We start from the raw sequence: 24,139 nt of genomic DNA, 5'->3' as shown, positions 1-24,139 counted from the left end.
TGTCAAAGAGACAACAACCCGACCATAGAAAAGACAACAGCAGAAGGTCATCAACAAGTCTTCAATGCAGCGAGAAATTCCTGTACCAGGAGGCGTCCTTCAGCTGGCCCCTAAACAAATATATATATACGTTCAGTGATAATGAACGCCATACTAAACTCCAAATTGTACACAAGAAACTAAAATTAAAAATTATACAAGACTACAAGACTAACAAAGGCCAGAGGCTCCTGTCTTGGCTCAAGCGTAAACATACGGCGGGGTTAAACATGTTTATGAGATCTCAACCCTCTCCCTATACCTCTAGCCAATGTAGAAAAGTAAACGCAAAACAATACGCACATTAAAATTCAGTTCAAGAGAAGTCCGAGTCTGATGTCAGAAGATGAAACCAAAGAAAATAAACAAAATAACAATAATACATAAATAAAAACAGACTACTAGCAGTTAACTGGCATGCCAGCTTCAGACTTCAATTAATCTGATTGAAAGATTATGTCTTCATCATATGAATATCAGGCACAATCCTTCCCGTTAGGGGTTTAGTATCATACCATCATAACATATATGAGAACATAACCCGTATCATGCCAACAACTGGTTTTTAAATAAATGTGTTTAGTTCCGATGCAAATACCTTATAAGTGAATCAATATTAACGTCAAAATATGCATTCTTTAATGACCTGACAACAGTATCGTAACTATATCCCTTCTTAATAAGTCTATTTAAAGGTTTTGTTAGCTTCTGAGGTGAATACTGACATTTTTGTGCTTTATAAAGAATATTTATGTAAGTTTATATGATTTCTTCTAGAATACTTTCACAGGTCACACTATGGATAAAATATATGATTTACATATGATTTTAACCTTCAATTACAATATACAACCCAGTTTAAGCATTTTATAAAATTTTCATGTGTCTAAAAGTGCAATTTGACTGAAAAATTATTCCAAAATATAGATTTCCTATAAAAAAAAACAACACTAAATTACTTTTTTTTACCAGCAGAAATCAGGTATTTTCAACTATAGAAACCACTTAAACTGCTGTGAAAGTGCAATTTTTCAAAACTTGTCCTTGTACATAATTCTATTAAGAAAAAAGTTTTTCTAAATGCTTTACAGTGACAACCTTTTTTTTTCAGTAGGAAATGCACATGAGTTTATTATGTGACATTGAATAACGATCGATTAAGATAATATTACATTTGTAAGTACAGATCAGTTGAACGGCAAACGATTTAATGGCTTCTAAGTTCAAGACATTGGTCACGTGATAAAAGGTCAGAGTTTACGATTTTTTGGTAAACGTGCATGCCTCGTGGTTTTTGGACTCGTATTGTCTTATTTGTACTCGTACATTAATAAAAACCAAAGTGTTCAATTCGAGATTGAATAAGCTTCCTTATTTTATATAATTACCATTAAAAAGTGTTGTTAAACTGTTATAAATTCACGAGTGAAGTGAAACTTTTTTTCTGAAAATTTGTGTAGGTCCACGGAAAATCCTTAATAATTCCTTAAATAGGTTTGGTAACGTGTTGAGGGGTATAAAATATGAAGTAAAATCATTTTTTGCTTCTTATTTTACTATATCAGATCACAAAAACCCCGTATACGCAATTGTGTCAGCTTATTCGCTGCGAAGCGGAGATCAAAGGGAGATAACTCGGTACGCGCATCGTAGGATATTGCAAGTTCACAACAGTAAATTTGAGTAAAATTAATGATTGCAGATCTATTTCGACGATTTCTTGAATAACTTTTCAATATTCCATGTTCCTCTACTGTTGTAACATTAAAATAGTCATGGAAAGGTTGAATATGACATTTTTTTCAAGTTCTTACAGGTTTTTGAACACTTCCAAAGAAGACAATTACCTACATTTAACAGACTGACTTTTTCTCTGAAACTTGGACTTATTGTATATTCTAAAACACCCTTTTGGTAGATAGAATGATACAAGAGGGGTTTATCAGTCATTTGTCAGAAGAACCTGTGTTACAATAAAATTGAACTGTTCATTACATTCAAACAAAAATATGGAAAAAAAGAAATATAGTCTTCAAAATTGTGACCATTACCATTGAATGAAAATAAAATCAATCTGCAGTGGACAGAAGTACATGTACAATTTTTGTTTTATTATAGCTGCTTTAAGATACAGTGGTGGATCCCAGGGGCTCTGGTGATTGAAACCTCCTCTTTTTATGGAAGATTTATGCATTTGAATGGGATCATATAGTTGGAACCCTCCTTTTTATCCTTGGTTGAGAGTACCACCACTTATGTTTAAAATTGTCTGGATTCACCCTGAGATAAGAAACTATATAAGTTATACAAGTTCTGTTGCTTGCCTTAATCAAGAGAAAAAAATCTGAACATCCAAAGAACCAGAAAGGGATTTAAAACATAATAATCAACACAAAGATAACTGAACAAAAGCTGTATTGCAATAACTGAACAAAAGCTGTATTGCAATCTGATATCCTGCAGTTATCATAACATGCATAAATCCTATTATATGTAATATTTCAAGTTTTGCTTTATATTGTTTTTCTTTCTTATATTTGAATTCAAAAGTCCTGCAACCAACTGTTAAGTCCTTTCAATTAAATTATTGATTGGATAAAAACCTAAGCTGACCAGTAAATAAAATTTGAAAATGCTTTGTTGAAATAAAATAGTGGTATTATGTCATCAAAATATACTGAATCAACTTCAAATTTAATCCAAATTCACATTTACCTGCTCTAAAATGCATAGTCAATTGGACTACAAAAACAAAAACCTGAGACTACTTAAATGTATAACATAGAGATTGGTCACCTCCCATGTTATAGTAGTCTCAGACAAAAACAAAACTGACTTAAATACAGTATATTCACAATTTTTTGGAAAAAGGACAACAATAAGAAATTTATTATTCTGATATCAGAAATAATCTCATAGTATCAAAGCAGAATGTCACTTCTTTAAATTGAGATAACCAGTTTAATCACATTATTTACTTTTATAAAAAAACTCATGATATTATCTGGATTTACAATCATTGACTAAGCTTGTCAACAACTCACTTACTTTAAATGCTTTTAAAAGTTAACCTGTCAGTACTAAAATAAAGAAATGTGGTATAAGACAAGATATTTTATTCCAATTAAAGGGCACATGAAGAGCAAAGTAATGTATTACAATGATTTTTATAATTGAACAATGATGTTGATATAAATCAGATAAATATTGAGATAACCAACTCCATTCTTAGATTTTAAACCGCAGCCAGATCAGAGCCACACATATGTTAGAAAACTAGAGGGTCCAAGGACCCTGTGTCGCTCACCTGATATTTTTATTTACAATTGTTGCATGATAAATGCAACTGTTGTACTGTCGTTTAGTTTCAGAGATATAATACTAAAAAGTGCATTTGAAACCTATGTTTTATTTCAGCCATGTGGGCAGGCAGGGTCATCATACACAGTGGTCCCTGGATATCCTAGTGGTGATTTAAACCAAGTTTGATTAAATTTGACAGTTGTTTCAGGGGAGAATTTTTGTAAAATTTATCTAACGAGAAATGCAAAGTAATGAGAAAGTTGTGAAGTTGTTTTGTTGTTGCGCAACCCCCCCCCCCCCCCCTCCACTTTTTTGACAAAAAAAACAAAAAGGTAATAAAAAATTTTCATATAAGGGCAATCTATCCTATTAATGATTTCTGCAAAATTCAGTTGATTGTGCAAGGGTTGTATAGCCAGCTGAGGTCGTTAAAAACTTTCTTTTGTTGTTGCAGATAGATCTTGACCTGATAAACAATTTTACCACACGTCAGATTTGCTCTAAATGCTTTGGTTTTTGAGTGATAAGCCAAAAACGGCATTTTAACCCTATGTTCTATTTTTTGCCATGGCGGACATCTTGGTTGGTTGGGCGGGTCACCGGACACAATTTTTAAACTAGATACCCGAATGATGATTGTGGCCAAGTTTGGTTTAATTCGGTCCAGTAGTTTCAGAGGAGAAGATTTTTGTAAAAGATAATTAAGATTTACGAAAAATGGTTAAAATTGATTATAAAGGGCAATTACTCCTAAAAGGGTCAACAGACCATTTTGGTCATGTTGACTTATTTGTAGATCTTACTTTGCTGAACATTTTTGCTGTTTACAGTTTATCTCTATCTATAATAATATCCAAGATAATAACCAAAAACAGCAAAATTTCCTCAAATTACCAATTCAGGGGCAGCAACCTATCAACGGGTGGTCCGATTCATCTCAAAATTTCAGGGCAGATAGATCTTGACCTGATAAACAATTTTACCACACGTCAGATTTGCTCTAAATGCTTTGGTTTTTGAGTGATAAGCCAAAAACGGCATTTTAACCCTATGTTCTATTTTTTGCCATGGCGGACATCTTGGTTGGTTGGGCGGGTCACCGGACACAATTTTTAAACTAGATACCCGAATGATGATTGTGGCCAAGTTTGGTTTAATTCGGTCCAGTAGTTTCAGAGGAGAAGATTTTTGTAAAAGATAATTAAGATTTACGAAAAATGGTTAAAATTGATTATAAAGGGCAATTACTCCTAAAAGGGTCAACAGACCATTTTGGTCATGTTGACTTATTTGTAGATCTTACTTTGCTGAACATTTTTGCTGTTTACAGTTTATCTCTATCTATAATAATATCCAAGATAATAACCAAAAACAGCAAAATTTCCTCAAATTACCAATTCAGGGGCAGCAACCTATCAACGGGTGGTCCGATTCATCTCAAAATTTCAGGGCAGATAGATGTTGACCTGATGGAAAATTTTACTCATGTCAGATTTGCTCTAAATGCTTTGGTTTTTGAGTTATAAGCCAAAAACTGCATTTTACCCCTATGTTCTATTTTTAGCCATGACGGCCATCTTGGTTGGTTGGGCGGTTCACCGGACACAATTTTTAAAGTAGATACCCTAATAATGATTTTGGCCATGTTTGGTTAAATTTGGCTCAGCAGTTTCACAGGAGAAGATTTTTGTAAAAGTTAACGACGCCGGACGACGGACGACGACGGACGCCGCCGGACGCCGGACGCCAAGTGATGAGAAAAGCTCGGGCCAGGTGAGCTAAAAAGGGCATATAACAATTATATCTTCTATTAACAGGCAAATATTCTCAAAGTCTTAATTAAAACAATATCTGTATTCTATTTATTGATAGTTTTCTGAGTTCAAAACATTTATTTTAAATTGCAACACTTTTCAATACCTCTAGGTTTTCTTGAATGAAAAGCCAATTAAATTTGGCACTTGTGCTTAACTTTTCAAATTTTTTACAACTTATTATTATATTATCATTAAATTCTTTTCTTAAAAACTTATAAAGGGGAAACTGACATTTATGGTATAGTTGCCAATGAGATAACAGTCTAGAAACTTATCACCAGAGTCCAAGTCTCTGTTAGCAGTGACAGTTAAATTACAAGTCACTTTACATACATCAACAATCAATACATTCCATTGTTTTCAGGCAAATGAGGAAAATAAGAGTAACAATAGCTTTTGCCTTACTACATGCACAAGAGAATATTAGAAATTATAATATAAATAAGTAAATATCAGAGGCAAAAAAGACAGGACTTACCCACTGGACTTTATGTAAAGTATGCCCTTACTAATCCTTAGAGGAGCTACTGTATATTAGAAAAAATGATGTTGATGATTTGACCCCATCAATCACCATTTTAGCATTACATTATTGTCAATTGCTATCTGCTCTATTTGTTCCAACCTGTTATGAGAGTCAAAATGTATACCTAGGGTGGGAATTAAACCCATGTACTTTATTGTTCTTTGTGTACATAAAATGTACATGTACTTTATTGTTCTTTGTGTACATAAAATGTACATGTATATGAAATATATCAAATGCAAAAAAATGCTGTAATGTATCATTACACCCTCATTAGTTAAGGACCAAGTAAAGGAAGTCCCTGCACCTACCTAGACGTATTTCTTGGGTAAGATGTATTATATAACTCTTGAAAGTATAACACAATAAAGGTTATTGGTAAGTATATAGTAACATCAACGTGCAATTCAGGTAAACAAACTGTCAAACATAAACAATCTACCACGTGTTTGTCTGCTGTGCTTGAATTCAAAACGACCCGTCAGGCTTATTTACACGAATTTTTGCTCAAGCAGACAGTTAAATATGTCCGTTTACCTTCTGGGGTCTGTTAAGAATGGATTTGCTGTTATGAATTGTGTATACATGGAAATATAATGAAGATAACATTGATTTTTACCGTAACTTTTGAATACACAACATTCCCAAGGTATCCCCACAAAACACATGGCTACTTTGTAACGATGGCATGTAACGTGTAGCCACTTTCTAACGGTAAATGTAATTGGATGATCTTCAAGGATCAATAATAAAATTGCTAATAAATGATTGGATCCGAAATTGTGTCAGATTATAAATAGATGAAAAAATGTAAACATTGAAATTCGTCATTTTGACGTAGGAAACAAACTAATTTTCAATCTTGGATTAAAGGACATTGCGCACATTGCCAGTGTATCATGCATAACCAGTCATCTTCAAATATATCTTTCAGTTCGTTTTTTACACTTACTTTTCTATGTTTTAGTTAATTTAATGTTTTAATTTTCTACAGAAAGGGACATCGTTCTCAAAAATGCCGTAGAAAAAATTATAGGTGGCGCTGTTTGTGGGCGTAACAATTTTACATACGGGTCCTTTTTGTGTCGACAAATTGACCTTTATCTGTCAGATTCAGGCGTTTGCCGTCCAACTGAGATTGCAGAATTAGATAACGAACAGTTGCCTCATGGTTTCACTTGAAATGTCGAATAGAAAAGATCAGTAACTAAGCATTTTTATATATAGTACGGCGGCTTTGTGAAAAATTGTGCACATCCTGCTACAAGCATGAAATTTAGCATAGACCTTCCTCAACTATTTCTCTTTCATTTCAGATAGGGAGGCATTTGAAAAAAATGCCTCACTTCCGGTAAAATCCAAAATGGCGGACATCATACTAAAATTAGCCCAATATCGAAGGCTAGTATGTGAAAAGGTGTTATTAACATGCTACTATCATAATATTTGGTACAAACCTGTGTTTTGTGCTACTTTTGGATATATGATATAGATAAGATGTCTTCAAAAACCCTACTTCCGGTAAAATCAAACATGGCGGATATAGTACTACAATAAGCTTATTTTTAGGGAGGATAATTGAAATGTGTTTTAAAGTATTGCTACTATCATTATATTGTGCAGGAACCTTTCTTTGGTGCTTCTCATGGATACAATGTATAAGACATATGTCTTTAAAACCCTTACTTCCGGTAATATCCAATATGGCGGACATAGAAATATTGATAATTTTTCATTTTTATATTCGACTTTTTTCAAACTGTAAATAAAAAATTACAAAGATGATTCCTCAATCTTTATATTCAATGTAGAGTTCTGGATAGATTGATTAAAACAAAATAAAATCACTAAAGTTGTTAAGCATCTTAAGAATGACTTATATATGGCCGCATATACATGTTTACTCACAATTGGAGAGCTTATTTTCCAAATTTACAAAGATGGTGGTATTGTTTCCTACATCTATAATGTACAAGCTCCTGATAAGATTAAGAGGCCTCACAAAAGAGTTGTTGAAAAGGGTGCCATGGATAATATTTTCCCCTTCGCCATTCATAAGGGATGGACTAGTTAGAAAAGGAACCAATATCAAGCTTGTTACTCATTCACATCCGCCATGGTATATTGAACGTTTTACTTGCTGAAAAAGACTAGACCGAGTCGTGGGAATAACCTCAATAAGTATTTCCTCTTCCAAAAACACATTTTTCTTGCTTCGTTAACCCCATCTGATAAGTTTGTTCGATCGTACAACAAAACCACGTATCGTTCTATCAATGACATTGTCAAATCCATATCTGGTGATGTTGGCTGATCAATCATCATTCTAAATGATAGAGTCACATCTTTAAACACCATCCATGTCACCAACGCAGTTCCTTTTCCAGCAAACGTGTAATATCTCAATGTCTAGTGTATTTGAAAGGTCATGGATAGATATATATCCGAAGCTTTTCCCACTTCCAAATGCAAGCCAAAGTTTGTCTGCCCCTAGGTCACTGAAAAGCGAAACCGCAATGACAGCAACATTAGTATCGAATGTTCGAGTCATGACTCAGTTAAGTCTGTGTCTCACTGCATCAGACACATGCATCTTGATTCAAGTGTCAGCCTCTTTAAGCGAACACGATGCTAAGCTTGAAACATCACCATGTGATGGATAGCACAGAACATCCTGAGTAATTGTTGCTACAACTACCTTTCCCTCAAAATCTATTGAGCAAGCTGTTGCGAATGAAAACTTAAAAGTTCTTTCTTATTGTCGTAATCTTGTTCTGACTCTTGATTCGTCAGTGTATTCCCTTTCCCCTAAATGTAGCTCTTGCTTCTTATAACAAATGCTCAGGATATTCTATCTTATCTACCTCGAGATGTATTTCAAGTTTATTACCATGTTCACATTAAGAGGCTGACAATATAATCATGGTGCATGTGTTTGATGCAATTAACCACGAACTTGCAGGAGTTATGATTCGATTAGTCGTTATTGTTTCGCTATTCCGTGACAGGGATAGACGAACTATGGATTGCGTTTGGGAGGGCAAAAAGCTTTGGATAAATATATTTACAAATGCACCTGGCAATGAGTGATTACACACACTTATTGTGCTCCATGTCTTTACCAGTTGTGATATGGTTCTCTGATTGCTTGAAAAGGAAAATAAGACTGCGTGAGAGACATTGATGGCATTTGAAGATGTGACTTTGACATAAAGAATGATGATTGATCAGCCGAGGCTTAACTGTAAGATCACACAAACTTATCAGATGGGGTTAACATGGTTAACGAATCAAGAAAATAACTATTTGCGCAAAACGGACTAATTGAGGGTAAAACGTGCAATATACTAAAGCAGGTGTTTAGGGGGACGAGCTTGGAATTGACTCTTATGATACCCAGTTCAAGCGCTTATGAATGGCGAAGGGACAGAGAGGATAACTGTTAAATAACTCTTTCTAAGGCCTCGTCATTTTGTCAGAAGCTTGTACATTGTGGATGTACTTGGGAATGCCGTTCATCAGAAACAAAAGCCATAAAATCTACGGTTTAAATGGACACATACTACAACAAGTCAAGCATAACCCGTACCTATGCCTACAAATTTCGGAAGACCTCAAATGGACCACCCACATATTAAACGTGGCAAAGAAAGTAAATTCAACACTAGGCTTTCAAAGAAGAAACTTGAAATACTGCCCACAAGATTGCAAAAAACAGCTTACATCTCGCTCGTTGATCAACGATGGAATGTGGAGCCATAGTATAGGACCCCAACATGGTAACAAACATAAATAAGCTAGAAAGGATACAACGTCAAGCAGCAAGATTTATCACCATAGGTTACAAGTCAAGAGAGGACGGGTGTGTCTCCAATACAATATTTTTGCAAAACTGGAACTACAAGACCTCCAGACAATTGCAAGACGAACAAGCTAGAAGTTGATATTTATGTACAAAGTGGTTTAAGGGCTGATTCCCGCTATTGAACCAGACGAACTTCTCCAAAAAGCACGTCCTAAGAAAAACATAACTGCAAAGAAGTTCGAAGAGTACCACGCAACAAATATTGTGGAAAAGCAAGTAAAGAATCACTCTAAGTGTTTTGACATTCCACTAGGCAAAACACCACAATACTCAAACTCATTCTTTGTAAAGACAGTGATCGCGTCGAATCAGCAAGACGACACTGTAGTGCGCACATCAAGCGTATAGAGCGTCAAATCTGCTCTTACTCCTCGTCAATAAATTGGCGGCGCTCTCTCAAACCGTTATATTAAAGCCGGAATTGGTATTGACAACGCATTCATACAGATACAGATACAGAGGATGTCGCGGTCGTTGTTAATGTGGAAAAAATCGGGTCTCCCGTGCACCGTTTTGTTTACATGTGGTGGTGACTGTGAATAAACATGTATTTTTAGCCAAAGTAATAATTTGAAAAATGTTTTAGTACTTCAGTAATTTTATTTTGTTTTAACCAATCTATCTAAAACTCTAAATCAAAGATATGTATTGAGGACTCATTTTTTAAATTTCCACCATATTGGTTTTTTTTAATACCGGAAGTGTGATTTAAAAATTTACATTACAAAAAATTTAGTAGTTTTGAGGATAACTAGAAGCCAATAGTTTAATGACAAGCAAAAAAAAAACCAACAAAAAACATTTTCTTTACATTTTGAAAAAAGTTGAATATTAAAATAAAAAAATAGATATTTCTATGTCCGCCATTCTAAATTTTACCGGAAGTAAGGTTTTTAAAGAGATATGTCTTGTATTCATGAGAGGCACAAAAGAAAGGTTCCTGCCCAGTGTAATGATAGTAGCAATACATTAAAACACATTTCAATTACCCTCCCTAAAAAAAGCTTATTCTAGTACTATATCCGCCATGTTGGATTTTACCGGAAGTAGGGTTTTTGAAGACATCTTATCTATATCATATATCAAAAAGTAGTACAAAACAAAGGTTGATACCAAATATTATGTTAGTAGCATGATAATAACACCTTTTCACTTAATAGCCTTCGATATAGGGCTAATTTAAGTATGATGTCCGCCATTGTGGATTTTACCGGAAGTGAGACATTTTTTTCAAATGCCTCCCTATCTGAAATGAAAGAGAAATAGTTGAGGGAGATCTATGCCAAATTTCATGCTTGTAACAGGATGTACACAAGTCGTCTGAAATATGCTTGTAGCCGCCGGACTAATAATATCAACACCAAAGCAACAGTTTATATATCAGCATATTTTTCAAACTTTGACTGTTATTTCAATTGCATAAATTCAAAAAAATAAACAATTAAGAACTTGCCTAATAAAACCAAATGCTTACCGGTAATTCAGAACTTTTTTAAAACCTCTAATTTGCCGTCTCAGACGTTACTGGAACGATACGTCTCAAACTGAAATAAGACAAAACGTTGTCTCAGGTTGTGTTATTATTTCATTTAATACAAACTGTATTATTTATAGAGAAAAAAACACACTCTTGAAAGTTTTTTCACTAAAAAGGAAATTACTTCTCCCTTGTGGTTTCACAATCTTAATTTTAACCTTTTTAATGAGGATCAATCAATAGTAGCTTTATAGTTAACAGGTGAAAAGGTTTGACCCTCCCCCTTTTTCTCGTAGAAAAGAAACTATCTTGTGATTTGTTACTGTGCATTAAAATGTAAAACAAGAATGTGTCCAAAGTACACGGATGCCCCACTTGCACTATCATTTTCCATGTTCAATGGACCGTGAAATCGGGTAAAATCTAATTTGGCATTAAAATTAGAAGGATTATACTATATGAAACATGTGTACTAAGTTTCAAGTTGATTGGACTTCAGCTTCATCAAAAACTACCTTGACCAAAAACTTTAACCTGAAACTCCCACTTTCATTTTCTATGTTCAGTGGACTGTGAAATTGGGTCTAATTTGGCTGAAAAATCAGAAAGATCATATCATAAGCAACAAGTGTACTAAGTTTCAAGTTGATTAGACTTCAGCTTCATCAAAAACTACCTTGACCAAAAACTTTAACCTGGAGCAGGACGAACGGACGGACGAACGAACGGACGGACGAACGAACGGAGCCACAGACCAGAAAACATAATGCCCCTCTACTATCGTAGGTGGGGCATAAAACATGTTTTTCTTTAAAATATTTGTCTGTTTATTTGCATACTTTAGTGATCAGCTGCTAATTTATGGTCATATAATGGTTTAAAACACATGTGTCAAATTATACTCATACAAAGTGTTATTTCCCTTGATTATCAGCTATTCCTGAACACGTGGGTAATGACTGGAACGATAATGACACAAAAATGTCTTTCGTGTGTTCTATTCTCTTACAATTTGACAATATTAAATGTTTCCATAATAAGATCATTGAAGTTAGTGCCTTTTTCAAGTCACTTTCGGAATCTCTCGGGGTAAACATATTTTTCATAGTGCCTAAAAAATGAACCAGCCCCGTGCTAGTAATACATTTCAAAAGCGAAAATCAATGCTGATCTTTATAAATAATCTTAATCTAGAACCAGCAGTGCTAACTTGGTGTTAATAAAAGACAACTTACCGTAATTTTCACAATTTTCTCTGGTGTACAAGATGCAATCATGGATAAATCAGTCTGACAACTTCTCAGATCAATCTCTCAAATATGCGCAATTGTTTCTCCATAGGCGGTAATAGTAAAGTTTTTTTCTGTAGCTCAACCCATATCATAAACTTGTATATGTATGATGGCTTGCTTTGAAGCTGAGACATTTTCACAAATTTTCGAGGTACGAATAGTGATTAATTTTTCCGTAAATTAGCATACCCCGAAAATCCTTTCGTGATGCGGCTCTTCATGGTAAAAGTTCCCCTTTTTCACACAATATTTTCCTATGAAAATTAATACTTTGAATACACATATTAACTCTATATTTTTTTACACATTTATTCTAAGGTCCTGAACTTGCCAGATCAACACAAATGGGTAAGCTCAGTCACTTGTTAAAAATTGAAACATGTCAAATTTCACCTCACAGAGATTTTTTGTTTATACACAACTTTTGTTTTCCTCAATTGGAGGCGCATTAGGGATATTGTCCCATTTACATTATATTGTAAAACTATCTATTTGGTATATAAAAACTATAAAAAAAATTGTTGTTAAAAGTAAGACCAATAAAACTTACATGGAGTATTAGAACATAGTTTCTTTGAATAAACTGCTCCATCTTTTTCGCGTAGCAGTGTTGTCTGATAATATATAAAACAAACATCACTTTCAAAATGAATACTTTTACAGTTCTGATTGCCTAGACAATACTGCTCACAAGCTTCAATGGATATGTGCCTTGGGTCTTCACCCCAATAAGCATCCATACCAGCTTTGCTTTGTTGACGAATCATTTCACAAGAAATATCTAGAAAATTTTTTTTAAAAATACAGACTTTCATAACAAATTTGCTTTTTGACACAGCAGTACAAGTATTACTTGTTTCTTTATGCCTAGTTTACAAAGGAAAACAGCTATAACATATAAATTACACATAGCTTAGATGGTGATAAAGCAGATTGTCATCCAAATTAAACATTCTCAACGGAGGGGGAATCGAAGGATGACAATGTATCAGAGGGTAAGCATTTGGCTATATCACCAATTTATCTTTGTGTTATTTTATCTATTTTACCGAAATTTAAATCAGTATTGCCTTTTGAATTATCGATTGACAGTAATTAACTTTGACCAGCTGGTGACGTCTTTTACATCACAACTTTTCCGTTACGGTTATAAAAAAAAACCAATGCTGCCAGATGTGTATTTTTTTATGTAAACAGTCTGTGAAAACGTTTTTGGACTGAAACGTAAAATTTTAGCATCGTCTTTAACATTATTGATGCAAATTCAATTAATTGTTCTTAAAATGGTCGACTTTTACTTTGATTAGTTTGTACCAGAAGATGACTATTTTAAATATTGTGCTGAGCCTTTATGAAGGATATTTCTCTGCCGTCCATAATCCAATCAAAATCTTGCGTTTTAATGTGAAATACAATTAATAAAAATAGCTACCATGGTTCAGAATCAAATACCTTGCAACTAGTATGTGTACTATTAATATATAAAACAACAGAGTTGTATTGTCCCCAGTGTTGCACAGGTATTTTATCTTTCGTAGGGATATTACCATATCTGTCAATTTAGTCCAATGATTAGGAAATTTTTGGTCATTTGGTTGATTTATATTATTCAGTTGTTAAACAAAAGCGATTTATCAGCCTTTAGATGTCTTGGAACTTGTCTGAGGTATTGCTGATAAAAACCGTTAATATAAATTTGATGATAATCCGTCCAGATTTTTACACTACGTACGAGTGCTAACAATACAATTTCCTATATTATCAATATTCCCAAGGTGCAAGATTCAAACCTATCTTGTTCTGAAAAATGTGGTAATGTTTTTTTTTTTACCCTTTTGAGCGCAACGTATAAGACTGAGAAATAGTATTTCTCTGTTCAGTCTAACGTGCTTTGTGAAGAGGTTATAAAACAAGCTATAGCTGCCATATCACACACACTTAGACAGATTGTATCAGGTTTTATCCAGATCCACTGGGGAAATTTTCTTTAAAAATATAAAACCATTTAACTAAAAAAAGGTAACCTCAATAAAAGGAGTTAATGATTTCTTTACATTTTATAGATTATGAGATAATTGCAATCAAAGAGATAGGTCACTCCGATGGATAAGAAAGCCATTATTTTAATTAGTCGTATAGCATGTGTATACTGAGTGCTATTTGTACATACCACTCACCCTTACTATGTCCAACACTATTCTTATGTTTTTGGATATTTATACAAACATTTTGAAATTCTGATACTTCCAGAATCTTGTGTAAGTTTTACTTAATATAGACCTTGTTTATCTCTCTTCTGAGGAAGTACAGGATATTTATTTTATCGTACTTATATCATAACCATTCTCGTTACTGATTGTAAATCATATGTGTTCTTGAGGGACCAATATCTATTGGAACTCCTTCTAAGGTAGTCTTATTTTTTCATTTTATAAGCACGTAAAGCTCGTCATGCTGATCATTGCAATATTTTCATCATTACTCAACACGAGTTTATCTTCACAATATGTAATGAAATTTTAACATCATATGCTGAAATATCCACATCACGTGTGACGTTATATAGGAACAACTTCACGTAGCAAAATGGACTTATATATTTGATTACTTACATTATCTGTTATAATGCCGGGAATTTTATTAGTGAAACATGTATTTCTGCTTCAAAAAAATCAAAGCACGAATGAGTTTTAAAGGCGGTTACCAAAAGTTTGCGATTATGTAGTTCAGACTAATTATCTTACTTTACAATTAAAGCTAATAACATCAGATATTTATTTTGGAATGAAATTGCTTCACCATATAATTGCAAGTCAGTATATTAAAACATAGATATATTTTAAAACTAAAATTTTATCGGCTATCCTAGGATTGAATTTTCCAAGAAAACATTGATTATGATTTTTATTATCCGATTGCAATTGAAGATTTACGGTCAGTTTTGATCTACACTATTTGTGCAAGTCATTTCATGAGTCTATAAAACAAGCTAATCAGGTTAAACATGATTGCTTCGTGTGAATTTATCTAAACACATTGAGTTATCTGATAAATCTAAAACAGTAGGGTGCCCAGTCAACAAATTTTAACAATTTGGGTTAACAGAATAACACACGGCTGTATTTGATATTATTGGAAGTAAATGAACATGCCTTATCGAAATAATGATGTCATCGTTGTCTATAGTATCACGATTTTCTTAAATTTGGATCAAAGATCAGAGCTTAAATTTAAGGGAAAACGCAGTCATGTTTAGACAGCTGGCCGCTCTTACATTTATGCGTTTTTATCAAAATAAGTTCGAATAGTTCAAAGGATTTCAACTAAAATTTCTGTATTTAGGACTATTTTGATTTCTATGTTGTCAAATATGGTTTGAAATTGATATTTGTACTTATAGGGTGCACATTTTAATTTTCATTCAGCTGTTAAACGACAGTGACCTTCACATATTCAAATTTCCAAATTATATTTTTTTTTCATAAGATTCAATGCAGCAATTTCGCGGGAAAAAAGACATCGTAGCAACAGCGATAGAAAAAAATTATAGACTGCTGCTAAATTGACAGCTTGTCACGTATCGGTCATTGGTTTCTATGGTTCCCTCGTACTCACCATTTGCCAATTCAGCTTGTTTCTGCTAGTGTATATACTTCGTAGCAGGAACGGTGATACATTTTTGTTGTTTGTCACACATAGGGGGATTTAGGTCGAATACATAACAAAACCATAACATTGTTGTGTCAAATTCCAGATGCGAAACGCAACCTACTGATTTGATTCTTATGATACAATTATAATTAAAATATCTCTTCAATAAAAAGTTGAAAGTATTGAAAAACAGACAATTAATATATTTCTTCGAAGAAAATAATTATTTACAAAGTAAGCCGGCAATTCAAAACAAACAAATCAACCACACTGCAAGCAAAACTTAGAAATGTAACGAGAGACTAGTGTCCTTGTTAAGGGAAAACGGTACGATTTATTCTGCCATAGGCGACAATATTAACATTTTCTAAATTTACCTCTTTTTATAATAAAAACCTGGATAAAACAGTTATGTATGGTGTTGGTACTTTATAATTTTGATTTAATAATTCTCTGGAAAATATTTCAATAGGTTTCAAAATTTATATTGTAAATATACACACTGCAGTTAGAGTGTACCCTTACATCCAATCACAGCGCTCGTAATTGGACTTCTTTCACCTGCCTTGTGTACACAAAAGGCCAACCTTATGCTGGGAAAATGTCATAGTACCTTTTTTCCTTAATGATCTCAAAGTGTTAGCATCAAAATGATTATGTCACGGGATAATTCGTGTTTAATCAATGCCAAAATGTCGACTAAATTTGTGTTTTTAAATGCTAATGTCCTCAAAACGACTTTTTGAAACATGAAATTAAGCACACACATGGACCTATAGCTCTAATCAGAGTTAAATTTTAGTGAAAGTGCACGTAATAATTTTGCTTTCGATGAAAATGTGGTGAATTTAGGGTACAACTTACTAAAATGCTATAATAAGTATTTCAAAATCACATTAAAACTACCCGCTTTTTTCTTATGATATATTAAATGTATTAACTATATTAAAAAGTATAATTTTATCCACCAACAAAGAGTGTTATAATTTTATTTTTAATGTTAAAGATTTACCGTTTAATATGGTTTCTGCGGGTACCTTGTAAAAACACGAAATTCCGAAAATCGTGACCATTGGAAATTACGACGACAATCATGATTGTAAAATTTTCTACAAAATTTGATGTGTGTTAGCCGTTAATTTAAACTCGTTAACTAGAGCACATTTTGGACATTGGGCAGCTTACTATAAATGTCCAGTCTTTCCAAGAAAATCGTGATTCTTAAAACTTAAAACTCAGAGGAATAAAAGTTTATTATTATGATTTCGTTTTTGCATTGTTGATTTCTGACTGCTCGTGAATAAAGTACTATGATTTAACCTTTTCATTGAGTACGAAGGTAAAATCAAGGCAGCATATTTGTTCATGCCTCCATCGTGTTTTATTTTTATTAAATATCATTGGTGTTTACATAAAAAAAAAATATATGCCATACATGATAAATAGATGAAAAATTAATAAACAATAACACTAGCTATGACAATGTTCAAATTTGCTACAACATTTGCCAGTGTTATCAGCTGAAGCACTGTCTATTACATGTATAAATATTATATTTACAAAATTAATGTTTTGAATAACTAAAGCAATGTTCTAGGAATGAATGGTTAGAGGTTGTCTTTGCATTCTTTTAGACACTATACTCTGAAGTTGTTAATTTCAAAACTGAAGAGACTTTGAATTGTAGTTCAGTCAATGGAACCCTTATATTTCCTTCTACATGTTTAAATAATGTTCATTATGTTCATCATTACAAATTATAGTACATAAATTAGTTTGAATATATATGACCATGTAAAAGTCTGAAGACTATAGATGGGTTAATCTTATCATGTTAGGGGGTTAAATTTTCCATGGCTGAGTCAAAATGTTATAATATATTTTCTCACCTGCTTTTATTCCTACCAAGTACATATAAATTAATGTGTTATTTCTTTATAACATGGCTGGTATAGGTTTGACAATTTTATATCTGAGGTCTTCAGAAGAGTGAAATTGTCCATGGCTGAGTAAAAAACTTTTAAATATTTTTTAACGATTTTTACCATTTAAAATAGCTAAATTATCTATGACAATTCGAAAATATAAGGTCTATAAGAGAAAGGTGTTTTTTTTTCGATGTAAGGAGATTAAATTTACCAAAGCTACGTACATGTAGTAATGTTTTAAGAGTTTTTCATACACGTTGTAGTCGTAGCAAATTCTCAACAATTCATTACAATTGTATAACGTACCTAAAATTAGCTATTGAAAATGTGAAGTTTTGAGGGGAAGTTGATAAAAATTACAAAAATCAAAAACAAGACTGATACAAGCAACGCAACAAACGTCAAACCCCTGGCTTGGGACAGTGATTTTCCACTGCTCAAACCTGATTTTACAGCTAGCTAAACTACGAAAAGGCTATGTTGCAATGGATGTGCTTGGTTAATGAACTGCAGCAAATCTGTTACAAGTAATCATGAGCTTGTCTTACATCTGATTTCGTAAAGAGCAAGCACAACTTGAACAAACACTTTTGCCAACTAACGAGTGAGCGATGGTTTCATTTCTTCTTAAAAACAAATACGGATGCATTGTTCAAGTTGTTATGTGCATAAGGTTTTTTTTTTTTTTTTTTTTTTTTTTTTTATTTTAGGTTCGCAACAATGCATCTTAAATTAATGTATATTATGCATAGAACTAGAATATACAAAAAACATACTTCCTTCGATTAAAATATTTTGGATGCTAGGTAAATGTCCCATTGCTATGTTGTTGTTTACAGAAGGATTTGAAACCGAACTATCACTGTATTTATATGTGTGTATCAAAAAATTAATGTGGACAACAAAGTTGAATAGAAACAAAATGAAATCATAAATGAAAAAATAGTTAACCTAAAATAATATACATTCTTTTTATTTTATATATCCTTCATAATTCATGAGAGCTAAATCATATAATATCTAATGAATCATAATATGTTTGGAATTCCTTTTAAGATACCGACATTTACAGAAAAGGCAAATTTTGATATAAATAGTTGTTGAAGTTAAAACACATCACGAAAAATTATGACAACATTTCTAGAAATTGACAATGAGAACCGGTAGAAAACAAAACTTTATATTATAAAGATATTATCTCAGCTTTCCAATTGTGAACTTTCCATTTCTAAGTAGCAACATTCCAGCAGTACCTGCGTACGGGGTATATATCTTCCAATTGAAACGATATTCCCGTGCTTGTATTTCCTATCATGATTTTCTTGATAGAGGGTTGCTGCTCACAAGAAAGCTATTAAACCAAGAGTCCCAAATGGTTAAGTTAAAATCATCCCATCATAAATTTTACGGACGTCATCACAAGTTGGTTGACCGTTAAGGAATAACCGTTCACAGATGATATTGGATATGTTCCTCACGTCGTAACTGCAATCCCCTTCCCTTTCATGAATGTGACCTACCGAATTTGACTATTTACCAGATTTGTTATAACGACGGGTGCAACATGTGTAGCAGGATCTGCCGAACCTTCCTGATATCACCCCCTGTTTTTGGTGGGGTTCGTGTTGCTTATTCTTTAGTTGTCTATGTTGTGTCATGTGTACTATTGTCTGTCTGTTTGTTTACTTCATTTTTAGCCAGGGCGTTTTCAGTTTATTTTCTATTTATAGGTTTGACTGTCCCTCTTGTATCTTTCGCTCCTCTTTCATGAATACCCTTGAATATCATAAATCCCAATGTTATCTAATCATGGATAGATGATTTAGCCTTGTGAATCGAATCAGTGGCACATATACAATATATTTCAGTCACCTTGTCCGTTCATTTATCCAACAAATATGTCCGTCGCAGTATTTTTCTATAATTTTACAAGAATATGACAGTTGCAATCCTTTCTTTTGCTGTGTTTTGAGCTTTTGATTTTGCTATTTGATTATGTATTTTCCGTTTTGAATTTCCCTCGGAGTTCGGTATATTTTATGTTTTTGTTATTTTACATTTTTTCATCTTTAGAACACAGACTTATGTTTGCAAATTCTTTACATTGTTCATTATGTTGAATGAACTTAATCATCCTATAACACATAGCGCAAGTTCTACATAACAGCAACTTAAAGTTGTGAGCGCTTATCACATTGGCACCTATAGTTACATGTACATGTTCTGTCTATTTGTTGTACTTTGAACTACGTGAAAAGTATCCTGAGCTCGCCATATTATGTTTTTTAAAACGTTGCCCTTAGACAGATAGTATTTTTGCATCGAACGGGGTAATAGGTTATGTTTGTTTATCTAAGTAAATTTAAAGGTTCTAGACATCGACAAACAATATTTGTTTAATTACTTCGTTTTAAAAAAAGACATACCTTTACAACCATTGAGGTCTGTTATAGCATTTTCCCATGTGGTATTGGCATTGTTCGGACACGGTTCACAGTAAGTTTTGTTTACCCAGTAATGCTTTTCTGGACATGGAGTACAGGTTGGCAAACCATCAACAGATATAAATCCAGCTGGACATACAGCTGAAAATAAAAAGAACTATATTTCAAACTGTAAAGGGTGAAGTATACCAGTGGGACACATGGGGCATTGAAACTCATTTTACAGTTTTGTTTTCAATGTATCAATCCTGTAGATAATTCATTAGAAATTAAATCAGACATTTTATTCAATCAAAGCTTTATTATTTTACCTTAATATGCAGTTATTAGTTTTCCAATCTTTATACTACACTTTCACACAATCTAATTATATACAAGTATTCCTATTCAAATTTGAATAGTCGTTTGTTTAATCTTTTTGCAATCGTATTTGCTTCAAATTTGATAGACTTTTTCCTGTATTGAGGAGAGTTTAATATCCTAGATACACGTATTGAAGGTGTGATGAAATAATGATGTATATTTTCCAATTGACAACATTTATGAACGTGTCGCCAATAAATTTATCTATATTTGGCTAGGGTTTCTAGGGAACCAATTGTGCCCCTTTAATATGAGACTTATTCCTATACTCATATGACTCACAGATCATTGCGAAACTCAATCAATACCAGTTTGAATTGCAATTTATTGATAAACTCGAATACACTCATAGTTCTCTTCGTTATATAGCCACGATATAATATAATTTTCAAATTTAATCGATGGAACTTAAATTAAAAACATCAAATATTAACAGCAATAACTGACCTTTCCTAGAATAGACATTTCAGTTTTACACTAGTAAATCTGTAAAAAAATTAACGACGAAAGTGACATTTTTCCTTCGTAATTGGTGATAAAACATCTTCCACTCTTTAACAGTAATGTTCGTTTGAACTGTCTTACGGTGTTTAGATGAGTCAAGATGCGTATTAGTTTCTCCATAGGCGGTAATGGTAACGTTTTCTTCTGTTGCTCAGTCCATATCGTTAACTTGGATATGTGTGATGGCTCGTTTCGAAGCTTAGACATTTTCACATATGTGGTTACATTTTCGGGGTACGAAGTGAGATTACTTGTTCCGTAAATTAGCAAACCCCGAGTATCCTTTTGTGATGCGGCACCTCATGGTAAAAAAAAACATTTTTAACACAATAAGTTCTTTGAAAATTTAATACTTTGAACACATTTAATAGCTCCATAGATTTTACACATTTATTCTGTGTTCCCCTACTTTCTAAATTAACACAAATGGTTAAGCTTCAGTTACTTGTTTACAAGTAAGCAGCACCTGCATACGGGGTATATATCTCCCAATTGATACGATATTCCCGTGCTTGCATTTCCTATCATGATTTTCTTGATAGAGGGTTACTGCTCACAAGGAAGCTATTAAACCAAGAGTTCCAAATGGTGAAGTTGAAATCATCCCTTCGTAAATTTTACGGACACCATCACGAGTTGGTTGACCGTTATGGAATAACCGTTTCACAAATGATATCGGATATGTTCCTAACGTCGTAACTACAATCCCCTTCCCTTTCATGAATGTGACCTACCGAATTAGACTATTTACCGGATTTGTAATCACATAAGCAACACGACGGGTGCCACATGTGGAGCAGGATCTGCTTACCCTTCCGGAGCACCTGAGATCACCCCTAGTTTTTGGTGGGGTTCGTGTTGTTTATTCTTTAGTTTTCTATGATGTGTCATGTGTACTATTGTTTTTCTGTTTGTCTTTTTCATTTTTAGCCATGGCGTTGTCAGTTTGTTTTAGATTTATGAGTTTGACTGTCCCTTTGGTATCTTTCGTCCCTCTTTTATCATAAAAAAGTGTCAAATATCACTACACAGAGATTTTTTGTTAACACGTGACGTTTGAGTTCCTCATTTAAAGGCGCATTAGGGATATTGTCCCAGATATTACAAAACCGTTCTATATGCTCGTGTCTTTAGTGAAGTTTTGGATCTCACTGAGCGTTTTTACTGGTACATCATTAAATCGGCGATTTCGTTACCCGAAAATCCTTAAAACGTTATCATATATATTTTCTACAGATACAAATATCTGATTTAGATGTTTGTCTGTACCTGTTCACATATTACTTCAAACGAAATAGTACATCCTGATTTTTACGGTTATACCGATTCGCGAAATTTAGATATGATCATAGAAACCTTGTTCTGCAACTACATCTTTTAATTTATATTTTAGCATGAACACTGATTTTATTATCATTAAATTTAAACTATACTAAATATCATTATTATACACATATACATGTTTACGGCACTACAATTTGTCGTCATTATTGCTTGGTTTTGCACAATTAACATTTTCTTCTCTGACTGTTCATGACGTATTTGCAGTAAACTAATTGTAATTTGGATGTGCAATGATGTAAATGCTAGTCTTAGATACAAGAGTTATTTAATATAACATGTATAAGTCAGCTTTGAACTATCTTTCAACACTTTTGCGAGTACTCTTAAATCTCGACTTGGTGTCTTATTTGTTGTTGTTAATGTATAAATATCGTCCGGAGCGATTTTTGTATCGATATGGTGAGGTGAGCCTTTTTCGACTTATCTTTATTGTTTGTTTTGTGTTGTGTTATTACACCACTTTACTCGGTAAAGTGGAGATTTTAGCGCTTATAGACATGTTTAACCTACCACATTTTTTGTATTTATTTCCCAATTAAGGAGCCTGTTTTTAAATGGTTGTCGCTGATTCATGTCTGTCATAATTGTTATTCGTAATGTGAGACTTTATGGTACGGGTATTTTTCTCATTGTTGAATCCTGTACGATTTCCTATTATTGCTTACATCTACTTCATTTGAACTTTGGTGGAAGGTTGTCTCATTTATGTCATTAGCAACCATACCACATCTCTTCTTATTTTTATATAAAATAGTGTATACTTATTGACTGGGTGTGAGTGAAATATTGCGTTTATTATCCCCACGGTGCAACTATTGTCCTGAGGCGTAGCCGAGGACAATAGTTGTATCCGAGGGGACAATAAAGTTACTAATCTACGAATATCCAGTCAGGAAGTGTTTTATTTTATAGAAAATGCCAACAGACAATAAATGGCGGTGGTAAATAACTATCGTAACATAAAAAACAGAAACCCAACCGTAACGTTTACTTCATAGATATTCTGAAATGTTAAGGCTACGTCTTGCACTGACACCAACCTTAGAAACAATAGGTAAAATGCGACGTCGTTACTCCTGTTGGATTTTTTAAATCCTCCAATCCCGTAGCTGCATTGGAAATTCCGCGAGTTATAATAGTGATGCTTACGGTCAAATAGTTTCATCGAGGTCTAATAGTATAAAACTATTGACCGGTCCAATACTTCTAAATAAAACCATGTCAAGTGTTAAAATTTACCTGTCAGCGACTTTTATCACATTACATATAACAAGAAAAATACTTGCAAGAATTAAGATGAGAACTTCCATAAACTCACTGAATTTTTTTGCCTACTTTACCTATGATGTTTGAATTTGCTCTGTTAAAAATCAATAATCTGAAGATTTAGCACAGACTTAACATTATCAATGATTCAGGTTGATGAGGTCAAGGTAGGAAGAATCCTACCAGACAACATGTACACCATGCAACCATTCCATACGTTGAATATATTGATTTCTTTCTTATAATTTCTTAGATACAGATAAAACCATGACAATCAGGTCTCCACTTTGTGTAAAGTAATTAAAATAAGCAGCTAGTGT

At 33.2% G+C, this 24,139-nt stretch overlaps 1 protein-coding gene across 1 annotated transcript in view; it reads right to left on the bottom strand.

Moving 5' to 3' along the window:
• LOC143046551 (uncharacterized) overlaps nucleotides 1-24,139 on the bottom strand; it is a 126,588-nt gene that overhangs the window by 39,757 nt on the left and 62,692 nt on the right. Inside the window, exon 28 of the mRNA XM_076219709.1 lies at nucleotides 20,325-20,483. Coding sequence (XP_076075824.1) covers nucleotides 20,325-20,483 — 159 coding nt within the window. The remainder of the gene's footprint in view (nucleotides 1-20,324; nucleotides 20,484-24,139) is intronic.

The sequence above is a fragment of the Mytilus galloprovincialis genome, chromosome 9 (genome assembly GCF_965363235.1).
Source record: "Mytilus galloprovincialis chromosome 9, xbMytGall1.hap1.1, whole genome shotgun sequence".
Classification (NCBI taxonomy): Eukaryota; Metazoa; Mollusca; class Bivalvia; order Mytilida; family Mytilidae; genus Mytilus; species Mytilus galloprovincialis.
This window is presented reverse-complemented; position numbering and strand designations above follow the sequence as displayed.